Source organism: Xyrauchen texanus, chromosome 14 (assembly GCF_025860055.1).
Source record: "Xyrauchen texanus isolate HMW12.3.18 chromosome 14, RBS_HiC_50CHRs, whole genome shotgun sequence".
NCBI classification, from domain to species: Eukaryota; Metazoa; Chordata; class Actinopteri; order Cypriniformes; family Catostomidae; genus Xyrauchen; species Xyrauchen texanus.
In genome coordinates this window covers 16,218,777-16,242,064 of record NC_068289.1, presented here as the reverse complement: position 1 = coordinate 16,242,064, position 23,288 = coordinate 16,218,777, and the positions used below count along the sequence as shown (strand labels likewise).

Below are 23,288 nucleotides of genomic sequence, written 5' to 3'. Positions count from 1 at the left end.
CAATTCTTCCTCAAGTTGGTTTAAAAAGCATCTATGGCATATGTGGAGATGCAGATTAAAGCTTGATTATCACTTGTAGTGTTGGGATTTAGAAAGCCTCATTATTGTGTTTTTTAGGCATTCCAAAGCTGTTTTACCTCTAGCACAGAAAGATAATTGCAAATGACTATTTAACTTTTCAGTGGCTTGGCATTAACGCAGATTGTAATTCAATTTAAAATGATTGAACAAATAACAGGATTTACTTCTAGCATTGAGAGTATTGGTGGCAAAACTGGACAGCAGTCAAGAAATTTAAATATTCTGGCATGGATATATATTTGGATGGGATATTTATAAGCGTATTCAAACCACTTCGAACCAGTTTTTTGGATATTCTAATCCATCAAAAGGATACAAAAGAAAAAAGAATGTATCAACTTTAAATTCTTCTTCTTTTTGTTTTTGCATTTATATAAATTTATTTTCTTTCTATTTAGTGGAGGGTAGTATGACCAAAATCCTTTCTCACAATATGAATTAATCTATATCACAGTAACGGTAGACAGCATGTCATCTATTTTACTGAAAATTCAACATAAAAATTATTTGAATATGTGTGATAATGAATATATATGTTGTTTTAATTCATATATATGTTTACATTTAATTAACTAAATGTACTATATATATTATATATATATATATATATATATATATATATATATATATATATATATATATATATATATATTAGGGCTGTCAATTAATTACATGGTGTCCCGATTAATTAATGCCGGTTAATCGCATATACAAATATTTGCTTAGAAAGCCCGTCATATAACAATAACTCAATATATAATGATTATACATATTTATATCAATATATAGTTATCTTTAATTATTTAAAATGTATATATAAATTAAAATGCTTTACATTCCTGTAGCAGAAGAGTTAATCATTGATAAGACAATACAAAAAGCAGCTTTAGAATACAATGTATTGTTTACTACCATATTATTGAACATAAGGCAATCATTGGCATACAGTTCACAGCAATCCATTTCACCAGTGAATTTGTCAATCAGTTGGAGATTTATTATGAGGGCTTGTTTAAGGGCCCGTCAATTTACACCTACGTTAGTCGTCTCGGGTGTGTTGCATCATAAACATAAAATGTTTAGGTCACTGTGACAAGTTAAATATAGTTTCATACTCAATCTTTAAACACATTTTGAGATCCCTTAGATCACATTTGCGCTCCTTTGAGTGTTTTGAACGCAAGAACATAACACATGTTTTTGTTGTTCTGCCTACTGAAGTGTTTTCTTCACTGTATAAACTGTGCGTTGCTCATACAGCTGAAATTTCACTTACTGCCCTCTGGTTTAAACAGGTGGTACTACAAGCTTGCATTTGTCAGGAATCATCTTTAATCACGTTATTTTTTGTAAAAAAGTCGCACTGACTTAACGGGTTAAGTCGACAGCCCTAATATATATATATATATATATATATATATATATATATATATAGTAAATTTTGTGAATTCAATTGTTTATAAATTTCATAATTTTTTTCTTTTTATTTGGAGTGTGATAGACTCAAATCAAAAGAAGCTTAGCTTGTATTGAACCCGGAATATTTCCTTTTTGGATGAACTTGTTTGGGAAGCATCCTGTGTATTCACATTTTTCAATCTTTTTCCATTTCTCTGTAAATAATGTAAAGTAGTACTGCCCACTAATGGCTATGCAAATATATTCCCCTGGTGCAGAACTTAATGTAAAAATCTCTACCGGTTGAGACATTTCTACTTTGGCACTGTATATACTGTCATACCACCCATTCCATTTTCCATTTATTATTTGGAACAGAAGCCAGAAGATCTGCAGCATTGTAGCTTAATCAAGTTAGACAAAATAGGAAGCAAACACACATAAAATTCATTATGCATTTCTGAAGTCCCAATCTGCCAAACAGCCTGCAGCTGAAAGACAATATTTCCAACATGATGCTAAAACACAGTTAGTTTTTCCCTCTGAAAGGAAACTGTGAAAGACCTCCAGCTGTACAAAGTGCAAAGAAAACCCCCTCGATAAAGGTGGATTAGCACATCATATGGTCGCAGCGAGCTGAACAGGCAGCGCACAATGTGTTGTGGTTCCTCTGTGGTAAGCTGTGATGAAAAGGTATTGACTGATTGGGTACAGTTGTCACTGTGGCCTAGAGCAGGAAATCTTAGATGGTCAAGCACTTGTCATTTCTAATGTTTCCTGCTATATTGTGGGAATGGTGTAGGCTCTTGTGCCTTAAGTATAAACAAAAGTCTTTTTTCAGTTTTTTGTTTGGAATGATTTGCGTGTTTGATTTAGTGAAGTATTTGTATTTCTTATTTTCTGTAACATAATACAGAAGAGTTTACGCTTCCTGATTAAGTTAAATAAAAATGCATTTGGTCATTCTTTCAACCCACTTCATAAGGTGCCACCTGGTATGCTTTTTAAAACAGTACAGGAGTTCCAATGTATGATGAACACTTGATGCTGCCTTTCCTTTACTTTCTGGTCCATCTCATCCATAAAAAATAATAATAAAAAAATCATACATAGACAATTAGTTTTTGTCTGCAAAACTACTTTCAAGGTTTTAAGCATAAGCTTTCAGATCAAGTTCATGAGAAACAAATCCAGTCAAATGTGTCCAAACTTTTGACTGGATGTGTAGTGGTATGAAGGACTGCTGTTTAGACTGACTTCTGCTGACCACTATTCAGTAGTCAGAGTTTCAATATCTGTTATTAAGTACCAATGTGTACTTGACAGCAAGCAACCATCTCATCCATGTAGCTTGATATATTAATTTCCTCGGAAAGATCTCCTGCAGTATATTTCCATAATTAAGCTATGTCTTTTATCTATGCCCTCTCCAGCATCCTAGCATTCAGAATGTAATGGAGTCCTTGCAACCAGAATCCTCTCTAATTTTATCCTCTTAGGCATTATAATGAAGGATTTGATAAATGAAACACGCGCAAACGTACCTACACTGGAAATGGCCATGTGATACAAGGAAAAGCCTGCAGTAAACGTCAGTCTTCTCTAACTAATACAATTTCATTGTAATATGAGCAAGAGGAGGATTATAATTTTATAACATATCTGTCTGAAACATAAGCTCCACTCCATTTTGTCCACAAGTGCCAGGGAATCTATTAGTTTAAAATACCAGTTGGCCTGTGTACACACTGAGCATACACAGGGGGGAGTTGGGCCACAGCCCTGCCAAATGCACCAACTGCTGATTTCCGCGTTTCTCCGCTTTCCTTGCTCAAGTGGAGATTGCTATTGTAAAATGATATTCGGAGAAACCTAAAGTCATCTGCCTGTTGAGTGTTATGTCACAAAGCGGAGGGCCAATGTATCCCGCTGTGGAGTAGGAAATACATATTGTTGTCCAATCGCAGTCCAATATATTCTGATAAATCAATGAGATCTTTAGAAGCTGCTGTCCGTAAAAGAGATATTGAGACAGATTGGCCCATGCTATGATGATTTCATTCATGGCAGCAGAGAATCCATATAATGCTCAATTCTTAAGTGTGTGATCTACACATTGTAAACACATTGCTGTTTCCGGCACACTGCATGAGTCTGTTTGTTTGTAGCTTGCTAGCCTGCTTAGCATTGCTTATTCCTCTACACTCATCTGTATATTCTATGCCATTTTACCACGTGTTTCCTTTTTTCTGCTTTTCTACTGTTTAAACTGTGTGTGTATTAATGCATACACCCGTTTTCTTTTTCTTTTCTTTTTTCCACTTGTCTGCATCTCGCATTTCGACTGCATGCATTCATTTTCTCCTCTGTGTTATTGCATCAATCTCAAACATCGGCTGATCAGGAACCAACACAACAACAGCAAACAATTACATGAGGGATTCACATCGATCTCAAACCCTCGACACTCAAGAACAACCATAACAACAACAACAAACAATTGCGGTAAGTCATGGCATGCGCTCATATTATTGCTTCCTGAATTGCATGCCACATGTTTACTATAGCTTATTCTATAGCAGTGAGGTATTTACATGTGATAAATGTAGTCAGGCTGACAGAGAAGGTTTATGAGTTAGAGACACGCATCAAAATGCTAGTGGAGGTCAGAGAGAAGTCTGTAGATAATGTTTTGGATGCGGGTAGAACAGCGAGCAACACACACACTTTGGTTACGGCTGTAGAGATCCAGCAGGGCATTTGGGCGATGTCTCGGCAGCAAAGCGACACCATTCTCCCGCTCCTGTTAGGGTTTCCTATCGATTCTCCTATATATCATATAGAGACTGTGTCCATTCCCTGAACTACCAAACACAAACCCCTCAATAAATAATGTAGAAAAAAATGGATTAAGGTACTACTTGAAAATAACAAAAAACAACAACAAAAAAAATAATTGAAGATAAACATCATATTACAGTAGGGCTACTAAACATTAGATCTCTTTGAACCAAAGCACTAATTGTAAATTAAATTATTACAGATCATAGTTTGGATGCACTCTGGTTGACTGAAACCTGGCTTAAACCAAATAATATATTACTTTACATGACTCTACTCCCCCAGGCTATTGTTATAAACATGAGCCTCATCTGGAGGGTTGAGGAGGAGGTGTTGTTGCAATTTACAGTCAAGGTTTTTGTGTTACTTAGAGGACAGGATAAAAGTTTAAGTCTTTTGAACTAATAATGCTTAAAGTGACACTGTCATATACAAATACAAATATTTACCCTTGCTACAGTATATAGATCACTGGGCTGTATTCTGATTTAATTCTGTCATATGGAGTTGATGTTGATACTATAGAAATTCTTCCACAGAGCGGTGACATCTCAGATCATTACCTCGTCTCTTGTATGCTGCGATCAGCTAATGTTACTCAACCTACACCACGCTATCGTTTAGGTAGAACTATTCTTTCAACCACTAAAGATAGCTTCACTAATAACCTTCCAGATTTATCTCATATACTCAGTAAGCCAAAAAGTATATAAATGCAGTCTTCTCACACACTCTTGATAGTGTCGCCCCCTTTCAATTAAAGAAAAAAAAAGAATTATTTTTACAAAGATCACATTTAATGATCACGTGTGGAAAATTGAGAGCAAGTGGAAGAATAAAAAAGGTACAAAAAGGTATTTCATGGTGCATGGAAGAATAGAGTCTGTCAGCATATTTTAAGAAACTCATAGAAAATAACCACAACAATCCTAGGTGTTTATTCAGTACTGTGGCTAAATTGATTAAGAATAAAGCCACAGCACAATAGTAATGACTTCATGAATTTCTTTACTGATACAATTGAAATAATCCGAAATAAAATTTTAATTATGCAATCATCTGTCACAGTACCACAGAAACAGTGTCTCATAATTTTCCTCACATGCACCTTCAATCCTTCACTGTCATAGGTCATAAAGAGCTAACAAAACTTTCCAAACATCAAAAGCCACAACATGTACATTAGAGCCAATACCAGCTAAGCTAATAAATATTCCCTGTAATCTCAGAACTTCTTCTTAATATTATTAACTCCTTGCTATCATTAGGACATGTCCCAAGAAACTTTAAAATGTCAGTTATCAAACAGCTTATTAAGAAGCCACAACTTGATCCTGGCGAATTGGCTAATTATAAACCGATTTCAAACCTCCCATTTATGTTGAAAATACTAGAAAAGGTTGTGTCCTCCCACCTATGTTCATTTCTACAGAGAAATAGAATTTATGAGCGATTTCAGTCAGCATTTAGGCCCCATCCCAGTACGGAGACTGCACTTATCAGAGATACAAATTACTTGCACTTATCATCTTATCGCGGCTGCATTTCTCTTCTAGTGCTTTTAGATCTTAGTGCTGCCTTCGACACCATAAATCATGACATTCTCTTAAATAGGCTTGAGAATTATGTTGGCATTTATGGACTTGCTTTAGCATGGTTTAGGTCCTATTTAGCAGACCGCTGCCACTTTGCCTGTGCAAATGAGGAATTGTCAAATCAAACAAAAGTTAAGTAGGGAGTGCCACAGGGATCAGTTTTAGTGCCTCTGCTTTTCACCTTTTCACGTATTATCAGGAATTGTGGAATGAGTTTCTACTGTTATGCCGACGATACCCAACTTTGCATTTCGAAACCCAATGAAGTTTCACAATGTCTCAATGAAATAAAATAATGGATGTCCAGAAATTTCCTTCTACTCGATTCCGATTAAAATAATTAGTAATATTTACTAATTATTGGATCAAAAACCTCTCAAAATATGTAGCTAAAATATAATTTGACTCTCGATGGAAGTACTATTACAGCATCTTCTACAGTGTATAACTTGTTCTTCACTGTAGAAGAACAAGTTGTTATAGAACAAGGTGTTATATTTGATACCAATCTGTCCTTTAAAAAACTAATTTCCAATGTTTGTAGAACTGCATTACGACACATGCTCTCTATTGCTGATGCCGAAAAACAAAATAATGCGTTCACGAACTGAAGACTAGATTATTGTAATGCATTACTGGGAGGATGTCCTGCAAGTTCAATAAATAAACTTCAATTGGTTCAAAATGCAGCAGCCAGAGTACTGACTAGAACAAAGAAATATGATCATATTAGCCTCATTTTATCATTGTTACATTGGCTACCTGTTATATTTCGTATTCATTTTAACATTTTGTTAAATACGCACAAAGCTTTTAATGGTTTAGCTCTGCAGTACTTAAGTGACCTTTTACTATGCTTTATTCCATCTTGTTAATTACAATTACAAAATTCTGTCCTGTTAATAGTTCCTAGAATATCAACATCCACTAAAGGAGGTAGATCATTTTCATATTTGGCTCCTAAACTATGGAATAGTTTCCCTAACTCTGTTCGAGATGCAGACACACTCTCTCAGTTTAAGTCTAGACTAAAGACTCATCTATTTAGCCAGGCATACACCTAATGTATCCATCAACTCAAAATTTGGCTGCTTTATCTTGATCTGAAGTCTGCAAAAAATGTAATGTCATCTACACTAATATTATTCTATTTGTTTACATGTCTCAAACTCAGGATTCATATTCCTATGTTAACAGAGCCTGCCAGATCCAGCTCCGTTCCTGCTTGGTGTCGGACTTACGATGAACTATAGGGGATGAACTGATGCCAACTTTAACCATATAACATGGGATCCTTCATATTCCACTACCTGAACCTTGGATTTAGGATAGACCTCACTGAAATGACCTGCCGTTTGAACTGCGATGCACCTCACTGATCTCTGCCTGCATTAACTTTGTCTAATGATGGACTACACTCTTGAAATGGAATGCATAGACTATCATTGAATTGACAACAAAAGTCTTCATTGACCAATTAACAAAGGACAATGCATCTATATGAACTTCTGCAGTTAATCCAGGATGGATTTCAAAGACATTAGTCATTAATCTTACATTTCATACAAAATCTTTCTTTAAACACCATCCATTAACACTTACTTAGTTTAATCATTTTAAACCATGACTTGCACTGCACATAAATAACTAATATTGACATTATATTCATTTTGTTTGGCCAGAGGGTAACTGGCCCGCACAGTGAGCCTTGTTTTTCCCAAAGTTATTTTTCTCTATTAACCAACATCTTATGGAGTTTTATGTTCCTTGCCACAGTCGCCTTCAGCTTGCTCACATTGGTTCTAAATACAACTATTATGTAATTATTTTTTTTACACACAATTGACAATCATATTTAATCAAACTACACAAGACTTTATATATATTACAGTTTAATTTTCTGCTAAAGCATGATTTTCTGTAAAGCTGCTTTTGAAATGATGTGTGTTGTGAAAAGTGCTCTACGAATAAAAATGACTTGATAGTGTACAGTATATGACGTTTCAGTTATTTTGGCAGCCGTGTTTGTCGCTACAGGATGATAATGCAGAACAGCCCAGGCACCTGGACTCTATTTGGAGCATCAGCTATGCTGTTGAGATCAAGTTGGCTATTCAGTAAATAATTTACACAGTCAAAAGCAGGCAAATGAACAGCTGAAATTTCCATTTATTTAAATTTGCATCATTTTTATTTAGTCTTGAATACATAAAAACATGATAAATGGAAGCAACTGTAAATTAACTGGCAATCAAATTCTTTGCAAATTTGCACATTTATTTGGGCACAGATTCTGCATGGGCCTGCCTAAAGCTGGAATGGAAAAAAAGGCCTAGGCTTGAATTAAACAATGTTAAGGCTTAAAAGTTTAAAGACCCCATACAATTTCTTGACACATTTTTTGTCCTGTTGTTACATAATTCCTGTTGATACAGGAAGTTTGGGTGGGGCATGTTAAAGCTTTTTCTAAAATCCATAATTTTCTACTTGCTAGTCAATTGCGAGTGGTATTAAGGGGAGGAACATTCTCATTGTGGAGAGCATTTGACAGGACAAAAATCTGTGCAGTGTTCTGTTTTCTTGGAAGAGAGTGACTGTACATTTTAATTCTACTAAAAGTTAAAGCATTTCAACATAGTGGCATGACATAATTCATACAAGATTGCAAAATTGTATGATATCTTGGACGAAAAGATAGGACTTTTATTCCCTTAAAGACCAACCTGTCAACAAACTGAATTTCAAATCAATACAATACAGCCACAAAGTTTTAGCTAGCCTCCAATCCAACACTTTTTTCAAGAAAGGAAAGATTACTTACCAAATGTGGTTTCTTATTCCATTTTTAATTATGCAATACAAATGACTGATGTAAATAACCGGTAATATGCTTCTTTGTCTTGTTTTCTCCCATAGTATACACAAGTGATTTTTCTATTGAAATAATGGTTAGGTTTATATGGTTAGGTGTTTGGGTAAGGTGGTAGACTTTATGGTTACAGTTAGGTTTGGGTAGGGGTTAAACGTCGGAAAAACATAATTTGTTGGTTTGTAAATTTTTATCAATGGGAGTTAAAGACATACACATATATTAAAAACTAAAGCCAATTCATACAATTTATAGTGATTTCGCCATCTAGTACTCTTATTACGACGTAAAGGGATAGTTCACCCAAAAATGAAAATTCTCTCATCATTTACTCACATCATGCTATCCCAAATGTGTATGACTTTCTTTCTTCTGCTCAACACAAACAAAGATTTTAAGAAAAATATCTCAGTTCTGTAGATCCTTTTAATGCAAGTAAATGTGTACCAAATTTTGAATCTCCAAAAGGACATAAAGGCAGCATTAAAGTAATCCATTGGCTACTTTAATGCTGCAGTGATTAAATCCATATCTTCAGAAGCGATATGATAGCTGTGTGGGTAAGAAACAGATCAATATTTAAGTCCTTTCTTCTATCAATCCCCACATTCACTTTCACATTCTTCTTCTTTTGTTTTTGGTGATTCATATTCTTCATGCATATCGTCTCCTACTGGGCAGGGAGGAGATTTTACAGTAAAAAATATCTGTTTCTCACGCACACCTAAAGATATTTAACCAATGGAGTCTAATGGAGATACTTTTATGCTGCCTTTATGTGCATTCTGGAGCTTCAAAATCATCGCCATTCACTTGCATTGTGAGGACCAACAGAGCTGATATATTCTTTTAAAAAAAATATTTGTTTGTGTTCATCGGAGGAAAGAAAGTCATACATATCTGGGATGGTATAAGGGAAAATAAATGATGAGAGCATTTTCATTTTTGGATGAACTAAGTCCCTTTAAGACTAGGTTGCAACTTTTAGGAGTACAGTACAAAAGCATTAACTGGCTAAAAGCCACAACACTCCAATTTAACCCTTGTGTGTCTATAAAAAAAGTTACTCAGAGGTCCTTCAAGGACAAAAACGTCCACGCAAAAAACTGCCATAACAATATTATATATTAATATTATTTTCCACTTTCAATTAGTAAATTTTTTTGACCAACATCAGTCCTGATCATTACTACCAAATATTCATTAATTTTCAGGATTGTAACCCTTTAAATGACAGTTTGTTTATATAATGCCACTGTTCTCAATATACTAAATACTAAGGGGAAATTTGTTTGGGAGATTATCACAATTTGGGATATGTCAATGATTAGCAACAACATTGATTTTGATGCATTATAATTTTTTTTGCAGTGTCAGATTTAATAAACAAAAAACTCACACTCAGGACCTTAGAGGACAAAAATGTTTGTCAAAAAACTGCCAAAAAATATTATATATTAATATTATTTTCCACTTTCATTGACCAGTTTGTTTACATAATGCCACTGTTGTTATTCACACACACACACACACACACACACACACACACACACACACACACACACACACACACACACACACACACACACACACACACATATGTTGGTCTACCTATCATTATGAGGACTTTCCATAGACATAATTACTTTTATACTGTACAAACTATAGATTCTATCCTCTAAACCTAACACAACCCCTAAACCTAATCATCACAGAAAACTTTCTGCATTTTTACATTTTCAATAAAACATTGTTCAGTATGATTTTTAAGCGATTTGAATTATGGGGACACTAGAAATGTCCTTATAAATCACATTTATAGCATAATACCCTTGTAATTACTAATTTGTAACTTACAAAATTGTCCTCGTAAATCACAAAAACACGCGCACACACACACACACACACACACACACACACACACACACACACACACACACACACACACACACACACACACACACGTTGTGTTTCCATGTTTTATGGGGGCTTTCCATAGACATAATGGTTTTTATACTGTACAAACTTTATATTCTATCCCCTAAACCTAACCCTACCCCTAAACCTAACCCTCACAGAAAACTTTCTGCATTTTTACATTTTCAAAAAACACAATTTAGTATGATTTATAAGCTGTTTTCCTCATGGGGACCGACAAAATGTCCCCACAAGGTCAAAAATTTCGGGTTTTACTATCCTAATGGGGACATTTGGTCCCCACAAAGTGATAAATACACGCTCACACACACACACACACACACACACACACACACACACACACACACACACACACACACACACACACACACACACACACACACACACACACACACACACATGTTGTGTTTCCATGTTTTATGGGGACTTTCCATAGACATAATGGTTTTTATACTGTACAAACTTTATATTCTATCCCCTAAACCTAACCCTACCCCTAAACCTAACCCTCACAGAAAACTTTCTGCATTTTTACATTTTCAAAAAACATAATTTAGTATGATTTATAAGCTGTTTTCCTCATGGGGACCAACAAAATGTCCCCACAAGGTCAAACATTTCGGGTTTTACTATCCTTATGGGGACATTTGGTCCCCAGAAAGTGATAAATACACGCTCACACACACACACACACACACACACACACACACACACACACACACACACACACACACACACACACACACACACACATAATGCATATAATTCTTGACACCAGCACACTGAAAAAAATGCAGAAAGCTCTTTTTTTAATTGGGGTGGGTGTTTCATTAAGCACCATCACAGTTGAAACACAAATAGTCAATTGTTCAGTTGACTATTTTTTATTTCAGTTGTAATGAACAGCTCACAGCCACTCCTGAGTCCTTGCCTCACTCAGCCAAAAGCTTTTATAAACTTCAGCCTGACAGAGTCCATACACTACTCTATTATTGTAATAGAAAACACTGCCCCTCAGTCCATCATTTATTCTACTTTGTGTACATTAAACCTCAAGACTTCTGGCCGCTTTGTGACTTCGGAACACCCTGTGTGACAAAACAAAGTGATTTGTAAGACTTGACTTACAACAGAGAGTACTCTGAGTGGAGTGCCTCATTAATTATATTGCACATTAATTATACAAACGGGAAATATTATTTCAAAATGATTAATTATTCCGAATGTGTTTTAGAAATAAATAACTCTGCCGCTCAGGTGTTTTACATATGTCTCAGTTGTGTCAGAAATGTTTTAATACGAATAGGTCGGTGTAACTGTCAGAGTACAGTAGCTGTTCGTCAGTGTTGAGGAAGCTACTTTTAAACTGTAGCTTCACAAGCAAGCTACGGTACATAAATTCAACATAAATGTATACTAAATACAATTAAATTGGACATTGAGCATAAATTGTTTTAACTAATAAAAGAAGAAATTACTTTATTTTATCTAACTGTGTTGAGAGGGGTTCAAGTGAATCAATCAATCATTTATTTGAACCGGTTCATTTACATAAACTGTCTGAACTGAAGTGATTCATTTAACGCTAATGTGTGTAATTTTCTCGTATACAAGATTATTATGAAGTCAGCCATAATTTTTACCCAAAAGTGTAACACTGTGGCTCTGTGTTGCTTTCAAAACTTTCCTCAAGGCCAGCATGACATGGCAACATAGGCTCAACCAATTATATTAATGTTATACTATCTTTTTGTACAACCAATGCTGGACAGGGGGAATTTTCTGGAATCAGTTTGAAAATGGTTATTATTTTTGCAATTCTGTGACAGTCCCCCAAAATTTGTACTCTTCAGCTTAACTTTTTAGACTTCCCAATGTTTCATAAGAGAGTGTTTAAAAAAATGCTAAACTGAAACTTCTAAAACTACTTAAACTGTTGCCACACTACAGAATCAAATTAGTAGCAATGCTAATTTTAGTCAGTTACTCCCCAACACTGCTTTGTTTCACTCTAAAATGATTTACTTCTTCCTCTTTTTGCAGTGGGAGGAAATTAGCGGGGTGGATGAGCACTACACACCCATCCGGACCTTCCAGGTGTGCAATGTGATGGAGTACAGCCAGAACAACTGGTTGAGGACCAATTGGATTCCTCGGAATTCTGCCCAGAAGATCTATGTGGAGCTGAAGTTTACCCTGAGGGACTGCAACAGTATTCCCATGGTCCTGACCTGCAAAGAGACATTCAACTTGCACTACCTGGAGACAGATGAGGACCAGGGAAGTAAGTTTCGAGAGCACCAGTTCTCAAAAATAGACACAATCGCCGCAGACGAGAGCTTTACTCAGATGGACCTGGGTGACCGCATACTAAAACTGAACACAGAGGTCCGTGAAGTGCGGCCCATGACTAAGAAAGGCTTCTACCTGGCCTTCCAGGATGTGGGAGCCTGTGTAGCCTTGGTTTCCGTTCGGGTGTACTTTAAAAAATGCCCCTTCACAGTGAGGAACCTGGCTATGTTTCCCGACACTGTACCTACAGACTCTCAGTCTTTGGTGGAAGTTAGGGGCTCCTGCGTCAACAATTCCAGGGAGGAGGATCCTCCAAAAATGTACTGCAGTACTGAGGGAGAGTGGCTGGTTCCCATTGGGAAATGCCTGTGCAACATAGGTTATGAGGAGCGAGGAGTCGCCTGCCAAGGTAGAGTTTGTTTTCTCTTCCTCTTCCTGTTCTCTTTTCTTCTTACACTGCCTTTTTCATTTCACGGCCCATTTTCTCGCTTTCATCAGCGTAATGTACTAGCACCAATTCTGTACACAACAGCTCTAAATGGGACAATGTAGTGTCCCTGGAATACCATTCATTTGTTTATGCTGCTCATTGTCTGTAATGGCGAAGTGTTTGGCTCACAATGTAAATGTTTCTAAACTCCATGGTGAGTTGAGTATCTGTCCCGTGCTCGGCGCGCAAATGGATTTTTTCCAGATACGGACACACCTCGGATCTGTCAGCCATGCTCTGGAGAAAGTAATATGAGAGTTCCCTGTAAGTGAGGACAGAGGAGATCTGTGGTGCAGACCACCTCAAAGGGCAGCTTGAAGCAGTTAAGCTTGTGCAACACTTCTCTACATCACCTCATCAGAGCACTGTAATAGATGTATGTTAGCCATTGAAAAGAGAGATATGTGTGTGGGTGTGATTCGAAATTCAACACAAATTTATACTAAATACAATTCAACTGGACATTGAGCATGAATTGTTTATTTTATATTGTCATATTTTACAAGTTTAAAACTTTTGCTCAGGGGTTCAAGTGAATCAGTCAATCAATCAATCAATCAATCAATAAATCAATCAATCCTTTATTTAAACCAGTTAATTGACATAAACTGTATGAATTGAACTGAAGGTGTCCATATAAGGTGTTTACTTTGACACAGAGCTGCTCAAATATTTTATTCTCTGTGAAGTACATAGCACATGCAGACTATATATTTATAAAGTGAAATTATAGCCTTTTGTGGTTTAATAAGCACACTAGCCCATTTAGCGTACTGTTTTTCCGGAGGTGAGAAATTAAGCCAAAATGAAGTCAAAAACATCCAGTTTTCTGCCAAAATGCCAAAATAAAAGCTCCATTTAACTGGAAGTGTGAAATTGAGTAAACTGCGACAGAAATATATTACTTCTGGATAGTAAAATGTAATATTAAATGTAGTAGTGGTAGTAATTATAATGATAATCATAATACATAAATATTCATTACATTATATTTAAGCAATACATCAAGCAAGAGTTTCATCACAGCTTTCATTAATACTGTGATGCTCTACTGTGCAGCACAGTATTTGACCAACATTTTTTATAAAAATAATAATAACATAAAATAAAAATAAAATAAAGAAAACTCCAATTTTGGGTTTTGGATTGTGGAAGGATATAGGCACTTTTAATTTTATCAAAATGAATGCAATGGTATGTTGAAAAGTAATTGTTCTGTTTTCATTTGATTCAAATTCTATATTTGAATTTGACTAGACAGTTCTTTTTAAAGATATAATGTAATTAAGCTTTAAAACCCAAATTCTGAGAAAATTAAATGGAAAACATGCAATTTGGTAAAAAAATATAAAAGAATTTGGAAAAAAACTAAAACGGATTTCATGGGTCCCTAACTAAACTCTGATTTTAAACTGATTTGGGTCTGCACCAAGAGCTTTAGTGTGAAAGTGCCCTTGGTGAACTAAACAAACTGAACATTGTGGCTGGCGTGTAAGTTTTGCTGTGGTCAAAGGAAGCTGATGATCGATTGGCTTGCAGCTGGTTTGAGCACTTCAGCCCTGCCCATGGTATTATTTGAGATAAGCCGTCCGCGTCCCTGGAGAAATCACTTCAGCTCTTCATGATATTCTCTGTCTGTGTTCTGTGCTCAAGTACTGCTCAGAGATGTTTGAGGATTTCACCATGATGTTTTCTGTCCAGCTGTACTCTTCATGGATGTGAGAGTATCAGTGTTTGCCTGCTGGTATTCAGTTAGAAGTGTATGTTTGTGTGTATTTCTGTGTTTGTTATGGAACACTATATGCGGAACAGCTGCAAAATGGGTCATGAGGCTGTTTACATCAAGATGCATCTATCTGAAACTTGCATGCCATAGATAAAGTGATGAGGAAAACAAGGCCACACTACACTTTTGCCTGCCAGTATACAAAAGTGTACTGCTGTTGTTCCCAAGGTTTTATTAACCACAGCCATGTTACGCTACACTTGACCAATGCAGTCTTTTACTACTGTTGTCACTGGCCGTGTAATTGGAGGATAGTGGTTAAATCATTAAGGGCTCTGACCTCTGACCCAGTGCTTTATGTTTAGGGATGGCATCTTTCCTTGAAGGATCAAAGGCACTTCATCATTGATTATCATCACACTATGTATGCTTGTAATTTGTACACTTTAATTGTGCTAAATGTCTAATCAATAGCATAACAGCATGATTGTTTTGATTTTCAGTTAGCAGTATTTAGCTACATTAATTAGAAGATTTAAGTAAAAAATAAATAAATAAAAAAACTCTGGTTTATTTCTGTAGTGTTAAGAGAGAAATTCTAGAGTTCTACTTTTTATAATTATAATTTTTTTTATAAAATTTGTCAATTATTATTGTCATGAACAAAATACATCCTTAAATGTTGAAATAAACACTGTCAGCTTAGCCAGAGCAATATTATGATTTCTACCTAAACTAGAGTGCAGTAAAATGTGTCACTACACTAGACATATGATGAATAATGGGGCACTGGATGAAATATAATGTGTCATAAATCCTTGCCTATTTCTTCCACATTTATCTTAAAAAGTAGTATTGTAAAAAAACACATTTTTTATATATATATTTAGAGGTCAGTTACAAAATGCCTATACTTCAATAAATAAATAAAAATTATAATAAAAAAAGAATGCTATGGTAATGTTAAATTTAAATCTAAATGATCAATCTAAATGGCAAATATATAAATATAAAAACAATATAAAATATTTTGCTGTGTAAATTGATAGCTTCATTAGAAGTAATAAGATAATAAATAAGTCCACATTGGAATATTATGCAAAATCAATCATTTCAAGAGATTTTCACAATTATTAATAGGGGCCTGGGTAGCTCAGCAAGTATAACATTGACTACCATACCTGGAGTCGTAAGTTTGAATCCAGGGTGTGCTGAGTGACTCCAGTCAGGCTTCTTAAGCAACCAAATGGTGAGTTGTGTGTGGATGCCGCGGAGAATAGCGTGAAGCCTCCACAAGCACTTGGTCTCTGTAATAACGCACTCAACAAGCCACATGATAAGATGTGCAGATTGACGATCTCAGACGAGACTGATCTCAGAAGCAACTGAGATTTGTCCTCCGCCACCCAGACTGAGGCGAGCCACTATGCCACCACGAGTACCTAGAGAGAATTGGGCATGCCAAATTGGGGAGAAAAGCGGAGAAACAAGTTTCCTATTAATATGCTTTAGGAGAGCTTTATTTCTTTCACAATTCCGTCAAATGTGATTTATAAGAAACACATGTGATTTTGGCATCGCTCATTTTACCCTACGAGTGGAATGAAATGTGGAATCAGCCAAAACACGGTGAAACTGAATACAAATGCTGATGTCTGAGGCCTGAGGCCTGACCATACATCTCAAACGCTTGTGCATGGTCATGCATTTTTGCTGGCTAGTTTACTAGCATGTGGTTTGGCAGGAGCCGTGAGGGACTGATGTCTCTGAAGGTGACTGCTCTATACAATGCATCAATCCAAACACCCATTTGTGGCATGTAGAACCAGACGCCTGTCAAGTGATTCAGTGTCTCTGTGACATAAACGATAATGACAAGACACTAAGAGTGCTTTGATAAGTACATGAATGAGTGAATTCATTATTGAGTGAGTGAGTGAGTGAGTGAAGGAATGAATGAGTTATTGACTGAAGTGAAATAATTAGTGAGCGAGTAAGGAAATGAGCGAGTGAATGATTGAGTTAGAGAGTTGATCCTATGTGAACAATAAGTGAATAAAATCATAACATTTTTGTGCATACAATTTTTTGTCAATAGATCTCTACTCTTCTTCCTCCTAATAACTATGTAATGGAAGTGATCGTATCAATGAGCTTTGCATTAAGAGTGTAATTTGTCATGTCCTTGTGTTTTCTGTGGAGTTGTGTGAATGTTTGGATGTATCTGACAATCTCTTATTAGTTTCAGTGCAGCCTAATGGACACTAATAAGGGCTTATATTACCAGAGCGTGACAGCTGCTCTGCCGTACATTCACGGGCCTAACTCACAAATCTCTCCACAGGCCCGCTGTGCTAACGGATTGATTACGGCAGGGAGCCCGAGTGTGACTCTAACAGAGATATTTTGAGGTGTGCAGACCTCCATTTCAACATTTCAAGTGTGGATTAGTCATATAGCAGGTTTGATGCTCCATCGCTGAGGGAGCACCTCTTAAATAATGAATGGCATTTTGTCTTTGCCGAGTACAACTGCTGTATGAGTAATACCTTTGTAAATGTTTGGATTGAGAAGATTTTACTTGAGACACAGAATTTAAAAGTCTCTGGAAGTTTCGGTTACAGGTTGCAATATCTGACCGGGAAGTACAATCAGTAGTGTAGTCTAGGGCATACACAGGCATACACTCTATGCCCAGCTATCTTTCTTAGGATTTTGCATATGCCCACCTAAAATAAGTGATGATACGTATTTCCGCCAGTATAACGATAATTCTTTTGACCTGGAACATTTTCAATCTACTAATGCAATGCTGCAGCACTGTTGAGTGAATTGTATAAACTATGTATATATATATATATATATATATATATATATATATATATATATATATATATATATAGCAAGTCAACACATAGATTGCTTATTCATTGCAATGTGCATGGCATCTCTTAAAACTCTCATCCTCCACAATATAATTGTTCTAATTGTTTTAAAAAAAAAAAAAACATTCCCAATGCACTCGAAGTCCTCTTGGTGGCGTAGTGACTCGCCTAAATCCAGTGGCGGAGGATGAATCTCTGAGTCAATCCGCACATCTTATCACGTGGCTTTTTGTTACTGCGGAGACATAGCGCACGTGGAGGCTTCACGCTATTCTCCGCGGCATCCACACACAACTCACCACATGCCCCAACGAGAGCGAGAACGAAATTATAGCAACCACGAGGAGGTTTCCCCATGTGACTCTACCTTCACTAGCAACTGGGCCAATTTGGTTGCTTAGGAGACCTGGTTGGAGTCACTCAGCACGCCCTGGATTCAAACTTGCAACTCCAGGGGTGGTAGTCAGCGTGACTCCACAATATTAATTAACTGGTACACTGTTGCTATCTGCTTTGCTACAGCAATCGTGAAGCCATGGTCATGATTCATGTCAGGGTGTCTGCACAAGCGTCAGCACAAGCGTCAAGCGTCATGTTGAACTCAACATGAAAAGGGCTCGCAGACAAAAACATCTTGTTCTGTGTGTTGGTGATAGTTAAGACTTGACTTATTTTTGTGGTAATTAAAATATGCCTTACTTATGCTGAAAAATACTTGATTTCTGTCACAAGTTCTATCTAGGCTCATTTTATGCAACAAATAGTGTTAATAGCTTCTTTCCCCGCCACTTTATCACTGATATTGAATCACTGCTGTGTGTATTTGTGGTGTGCGCATCAGTGTAATGACTCCGGCCGGACACATCTCAAAGTTTCCGCCCTTCCAACCAGTGTTTATACCTTTTCTTTACTGTGAACGCAAATGTAGGTATGCATGTTCAAATGTGAGTGAGTGCTTGTGTGTGAATGAGTGTGATCTTGTGTGTTAATATGTGAGATCTTGTGGAGTCAAGTGATATGTTTCTCATAGATAAAATAAAGGTTACTTTAAAGAATCAGTGGAGATGTTGAGCTAGAGAGGAGTCTTAAATAGATTTTCATATGCTCATTATCTGCTAACACAGACACTCTTCTGTAACAGTGTCAGCACTTACAGAGTGTGGAAATATTTTACAATGTATCATAACCTTTGCGTTACTGTTATTCACACTTTTTCATCCGTGTTATGCTTTACGGCTGATGCACCAGACTATTTCATTAAATCGGTCCAGGATTGGAAATGGCAGCCCATTATGGTATGGCAATGAAGCGAGTGAACCATCTAAAATCTGTGTGAAATTCTTCTAACCATCATTTGATCTTAAAACAGCAAATAAAAGGAGTACTTGAGCCGGATGTCTGTCTGTTTGCGAGGCTTCCCATGTTCGCAGCTGCCACAGGACTCCTTTGAGAGTGGCGATGGTTTACATTCCGCCTGGATTTACCAAGATATACAATCCCCGTGCTCGCTATCCCTGATTAGTTATCAGATCTTATTAATGCCTCGGCAGAAAGTGCAATGGGTTATTTTAACAAGCCCTTAAATCTAGATGGAAACCACAAAGCCAAAAGCTGGATTTAATACAGCCTGACAGACACTATTCTTGGTTTGGGGCAGATTTGGGGACTGATATGGTTTAGCGATGCACTCAAACCAGCTGTACTACTGCCATGACGAAGTGTTCCTCATCTTTGAGAACAGTTGTTCTTCTGCTACAAATCAAAAATATCCAATGATTCTGTTTAAGGATGTGCAAAAATACATATTTTCATAATTATACAGGTTTTCCTTAAAGGTATAGTTTACCCAAAAATTTTAATTTGTCATTTACTCACACTCATGTCATTCTACACACAACTTTCTTTTTTCTGTGGAACTCAAAAGGAGACGTTAGAGACCCCTTAGTCACCATTCACTTTCATTGTAAGGAAAGAGATGCAATAAAAAAGTGAACAGGGACTGAGACTGTGTCATTAAGTGTGTCCTTTTGTTTTCCACAGAGGAAAAAAAATGACACAAGCTAAATGACAAAAATGTAATTACTGCAATTAATATTCATTATGAAGTAACTACAAGTTTAACTAACCCCATAAGACCGACTAGTTAACTAGTTCTTCAGACTGATATCAAAGTGAATTTGGAAAAGGAGGGTTGACTTTTCTTTAGCAAAAATCGGTCTGTGCTTACCGAAAATGAAAACAGTGCTCCCAGTGGCTAAAGCGGTAAGTTTTGTTGGGCATATGGGAACATGCAAGCTCCATTTTCCAGGTGTAATATCCACAGAGGGGCGCCAAATGCGAGTTGTGAAGCGAGTTTTTTAGATGTACAGGATGTAATAGAGTGAAGAGGAATGCATATTTTATAAACTGTACAACCCCCAACCCAAACCCCAAACCTAAACCTAAACCTAACCATCAGTGGAGTGAAAATGTAATGTAAGAGGGAAAAATTCTGAATCGTGCTCATCACTAATTATGCAAACACAATTACTTCCTGTTTTCAACAAGGCTTCTGAACCAATGTTTCACACACTGCTGACACGACGTAATTCCAGTCATGCCACAACATAAGGTAAACACACCAGAGCCCAGAAGCAAAAATGTCTGATGGGAGATGGCTCTTGTCAGGGAGTTAGCATCCAATCCTTGGGTGCTAGAACTCTTGAAAACAACATGCCACCTTCCCTTCAGGCAAGCCACCGATCAATCCGTCTTAAGATATGCATATAGGCTTATTAAGCACCATATTCATCAAAAATATTATTGGACATTCACACAGGACTTGATCCTTTGTTAAAAAAACAGTTGGACAGAGTAAAACAGAATGGAACAGATTGAAAAAGTCTTGAGACACATTATTGAAAAGTTTAACTGTTTTTAACCTGACATGCAGTAATAAAAACACATTCTAACCGAAGACACTGTAAAAACAATTATGCGATTGTATGGTCAGAGATGCCATCTTCATATGTACACTGACCAGCATAGACCTCGCAAACAATCATAGTCCTCACATTTCTCATAGCAGGCAATTTGAGTAGTAAAGAGTAAAGTGTCTCGAAGTATTTTGTTTAAGACGGTGGATTTGTGATCACTGCTTTGATGACTGTAGTGGTGGTGCTTTAAAAGTGGTGCATTTTTAGACGCAACATCTCTGAGTGGGTTTTGGGCACTCTCAGGACACTAAAACTTTCCGAGAAGTTGCATCTACAAATTCACCTATTTTAAATCATTGCCGTGGAAAATATTAAAGCTAAAACAAAAAATGGGGTTAGCTAAAACCCTAACCTAAAGTACTAGTTTGTTCCCTTTTGAACAGGATGTCAAAGATCAGTGGCTCTTGCTAGAGTTTGTTTGTTCTGCATGTTGAGTTTCCTTTATGACTCAGAAGTGGTGATAATAATGAGGCTGAGTTTTGCAATACCCAGTGCATAAGGCTCAGATGGGGAATTTGTTTGCTTTCCCTGTATTTTTTTCAAATCACAGCAGCAGGACAGCTCATTAATTCTCATGCACTGATTGCTAAGACTAAAATCCCCAATGATCACTCAGTTAGGATAGCTTGTGCTCACCTCAATGGACACAATTAAATACACTCATGGAAAAGCAAAACACAACAATATGGCCTCCTGCAAGGGGTTAAGCTCCCGCACTCATGCAGATGACTTAGAGTTCTCATTTTGTTTCACAATTCATGCATGCTAATCATAAGTAGTAATCAAACTTAATGGTAGCGTAGGGAATCCCGAGGAGGTCACAGTGTTGTTTTTTCCACCTCTGGGTCCCGACCAATTAACTGTTAGAGGGTTGAAATTAGGGATTGACATGAGTACCTGAATACACAAAGGTGATAACAATCATTAATCATGAAAACACAATAATTGATCGACTTGAGTGATTTTTGGTCAACTTCAAAACATTTATGGAGGGGAGGGGTTCATTGAAAACATTGCACCCACTGATAGTGTTGTTTATTGGCACACACTGTCTGCATTGTTTTGGCACTCCATTCACTAAAGGAATTATGCAAATCAGATAAAAATGCAAACATGCCCAAAAATCTGTGCTTAAATGCATTTCGAATGCCACAATTCCCCATCTTTGGTTCAGAGTGCTAGGTTGTGGAGGATGGCTCAGATGGCCCTGATATGGCTAACTTTACTGGAACAGTACTACATCACTTATACATGAATTATGATGCATGAGTCGCATACACTATGGTTACGATACTCATGGGTGATTTTTACATTTGTAAAAAAGTGACTCCCTATCAACTGTCATTGTGTTCAAAAGACAAAACATTAAAATACTGAACAAAACAGATGGCCAAAGATGCATATGTACTGTACATAGTCCAACAGTTGTGCAACTAGACGTAACTCACTCATTTATTCCCCAACTGACTCTGCGTACTTTAGTAGTTAGTTTGTCTGTTGAGTACTCGATGAATCAAAATGACCAAAATGCACATTTCTAGTTGACAGAGCACCACTGTCCAAGCGGCTGATTGTTCTGGCTGGTGGATCAAAGGCTGTGTGTGCATGCCTGCACGTTAATCTCATGCCACGTGTTTTATATCACTCTTTAAACTCTCTCTGAATGCTCCAACTCAGTACTCATATAAGTACTCTCACCACACTACTGTCCACATCAATGCTCCAAAACAACAGCAAAGTCCAGTTAGGGCCCAAGCCGCCCTACCCACAATCAAAAACAGTGCACTTGTTGTGTTGTTTGTCCTCTTTTGCTTTCAGGTCTCACCCTTGTCCAGGTATTTGCTGGGGCCACTGGTTGTAATGAGAGAACCAAATGTGGCTTCAGACAGGGCCTGGATTTTCTCAGTAGGAAATTCAATGTATGCAATGTATCTCCTCATAATCATTGGAGCTCTGACATAATATAACTCCAGAAATCAGCTTCATTTAGACCAAATCACATGCATTTAGTTACTGCACCTCTGTTTAGGTATTAGAGAGAGGGAAATAAGGGTTTTAGAGGGCATTCGATTGGATTCTATGAGAACACACGCTGGAGATTCATTTTAGCTTCAATGGTTTTCTGAAATTAAGTTGCTTTGTATTTGGGCTTGTTAGTTGCCATAACACTGTTTCCTTTGTGTAGTAAATCTTCACTG

General features: G+C 36.8%; 1 protein-coding gene across 3 annotated transcripts in view; it reads left to right on the top strand.

Annotated features, from left to right (window-relative positions):
- LOC127654693 (ephrin type-A receptor 3-like) overlaps window positions 1–23,288 on the top strand; it is a 187,833-nt gene that overhangs the window by 10,723 nt on the left and 153,822 nt on the right. For all 3 annotated transcript variants that reach the window (XM_052141973.1, XM_052141975.1, XM_052141974.1), the window contains exon 3: window positions 12,766–13,423. In XM_052141973.1, coding sequence (XP_051997933.1) covers window positions 12,766–13,423 — 658 coding nt within the window. The remainder of the gene's footprint in view (window positions 1–12,765; window positions 13,424–23,288) is intronic.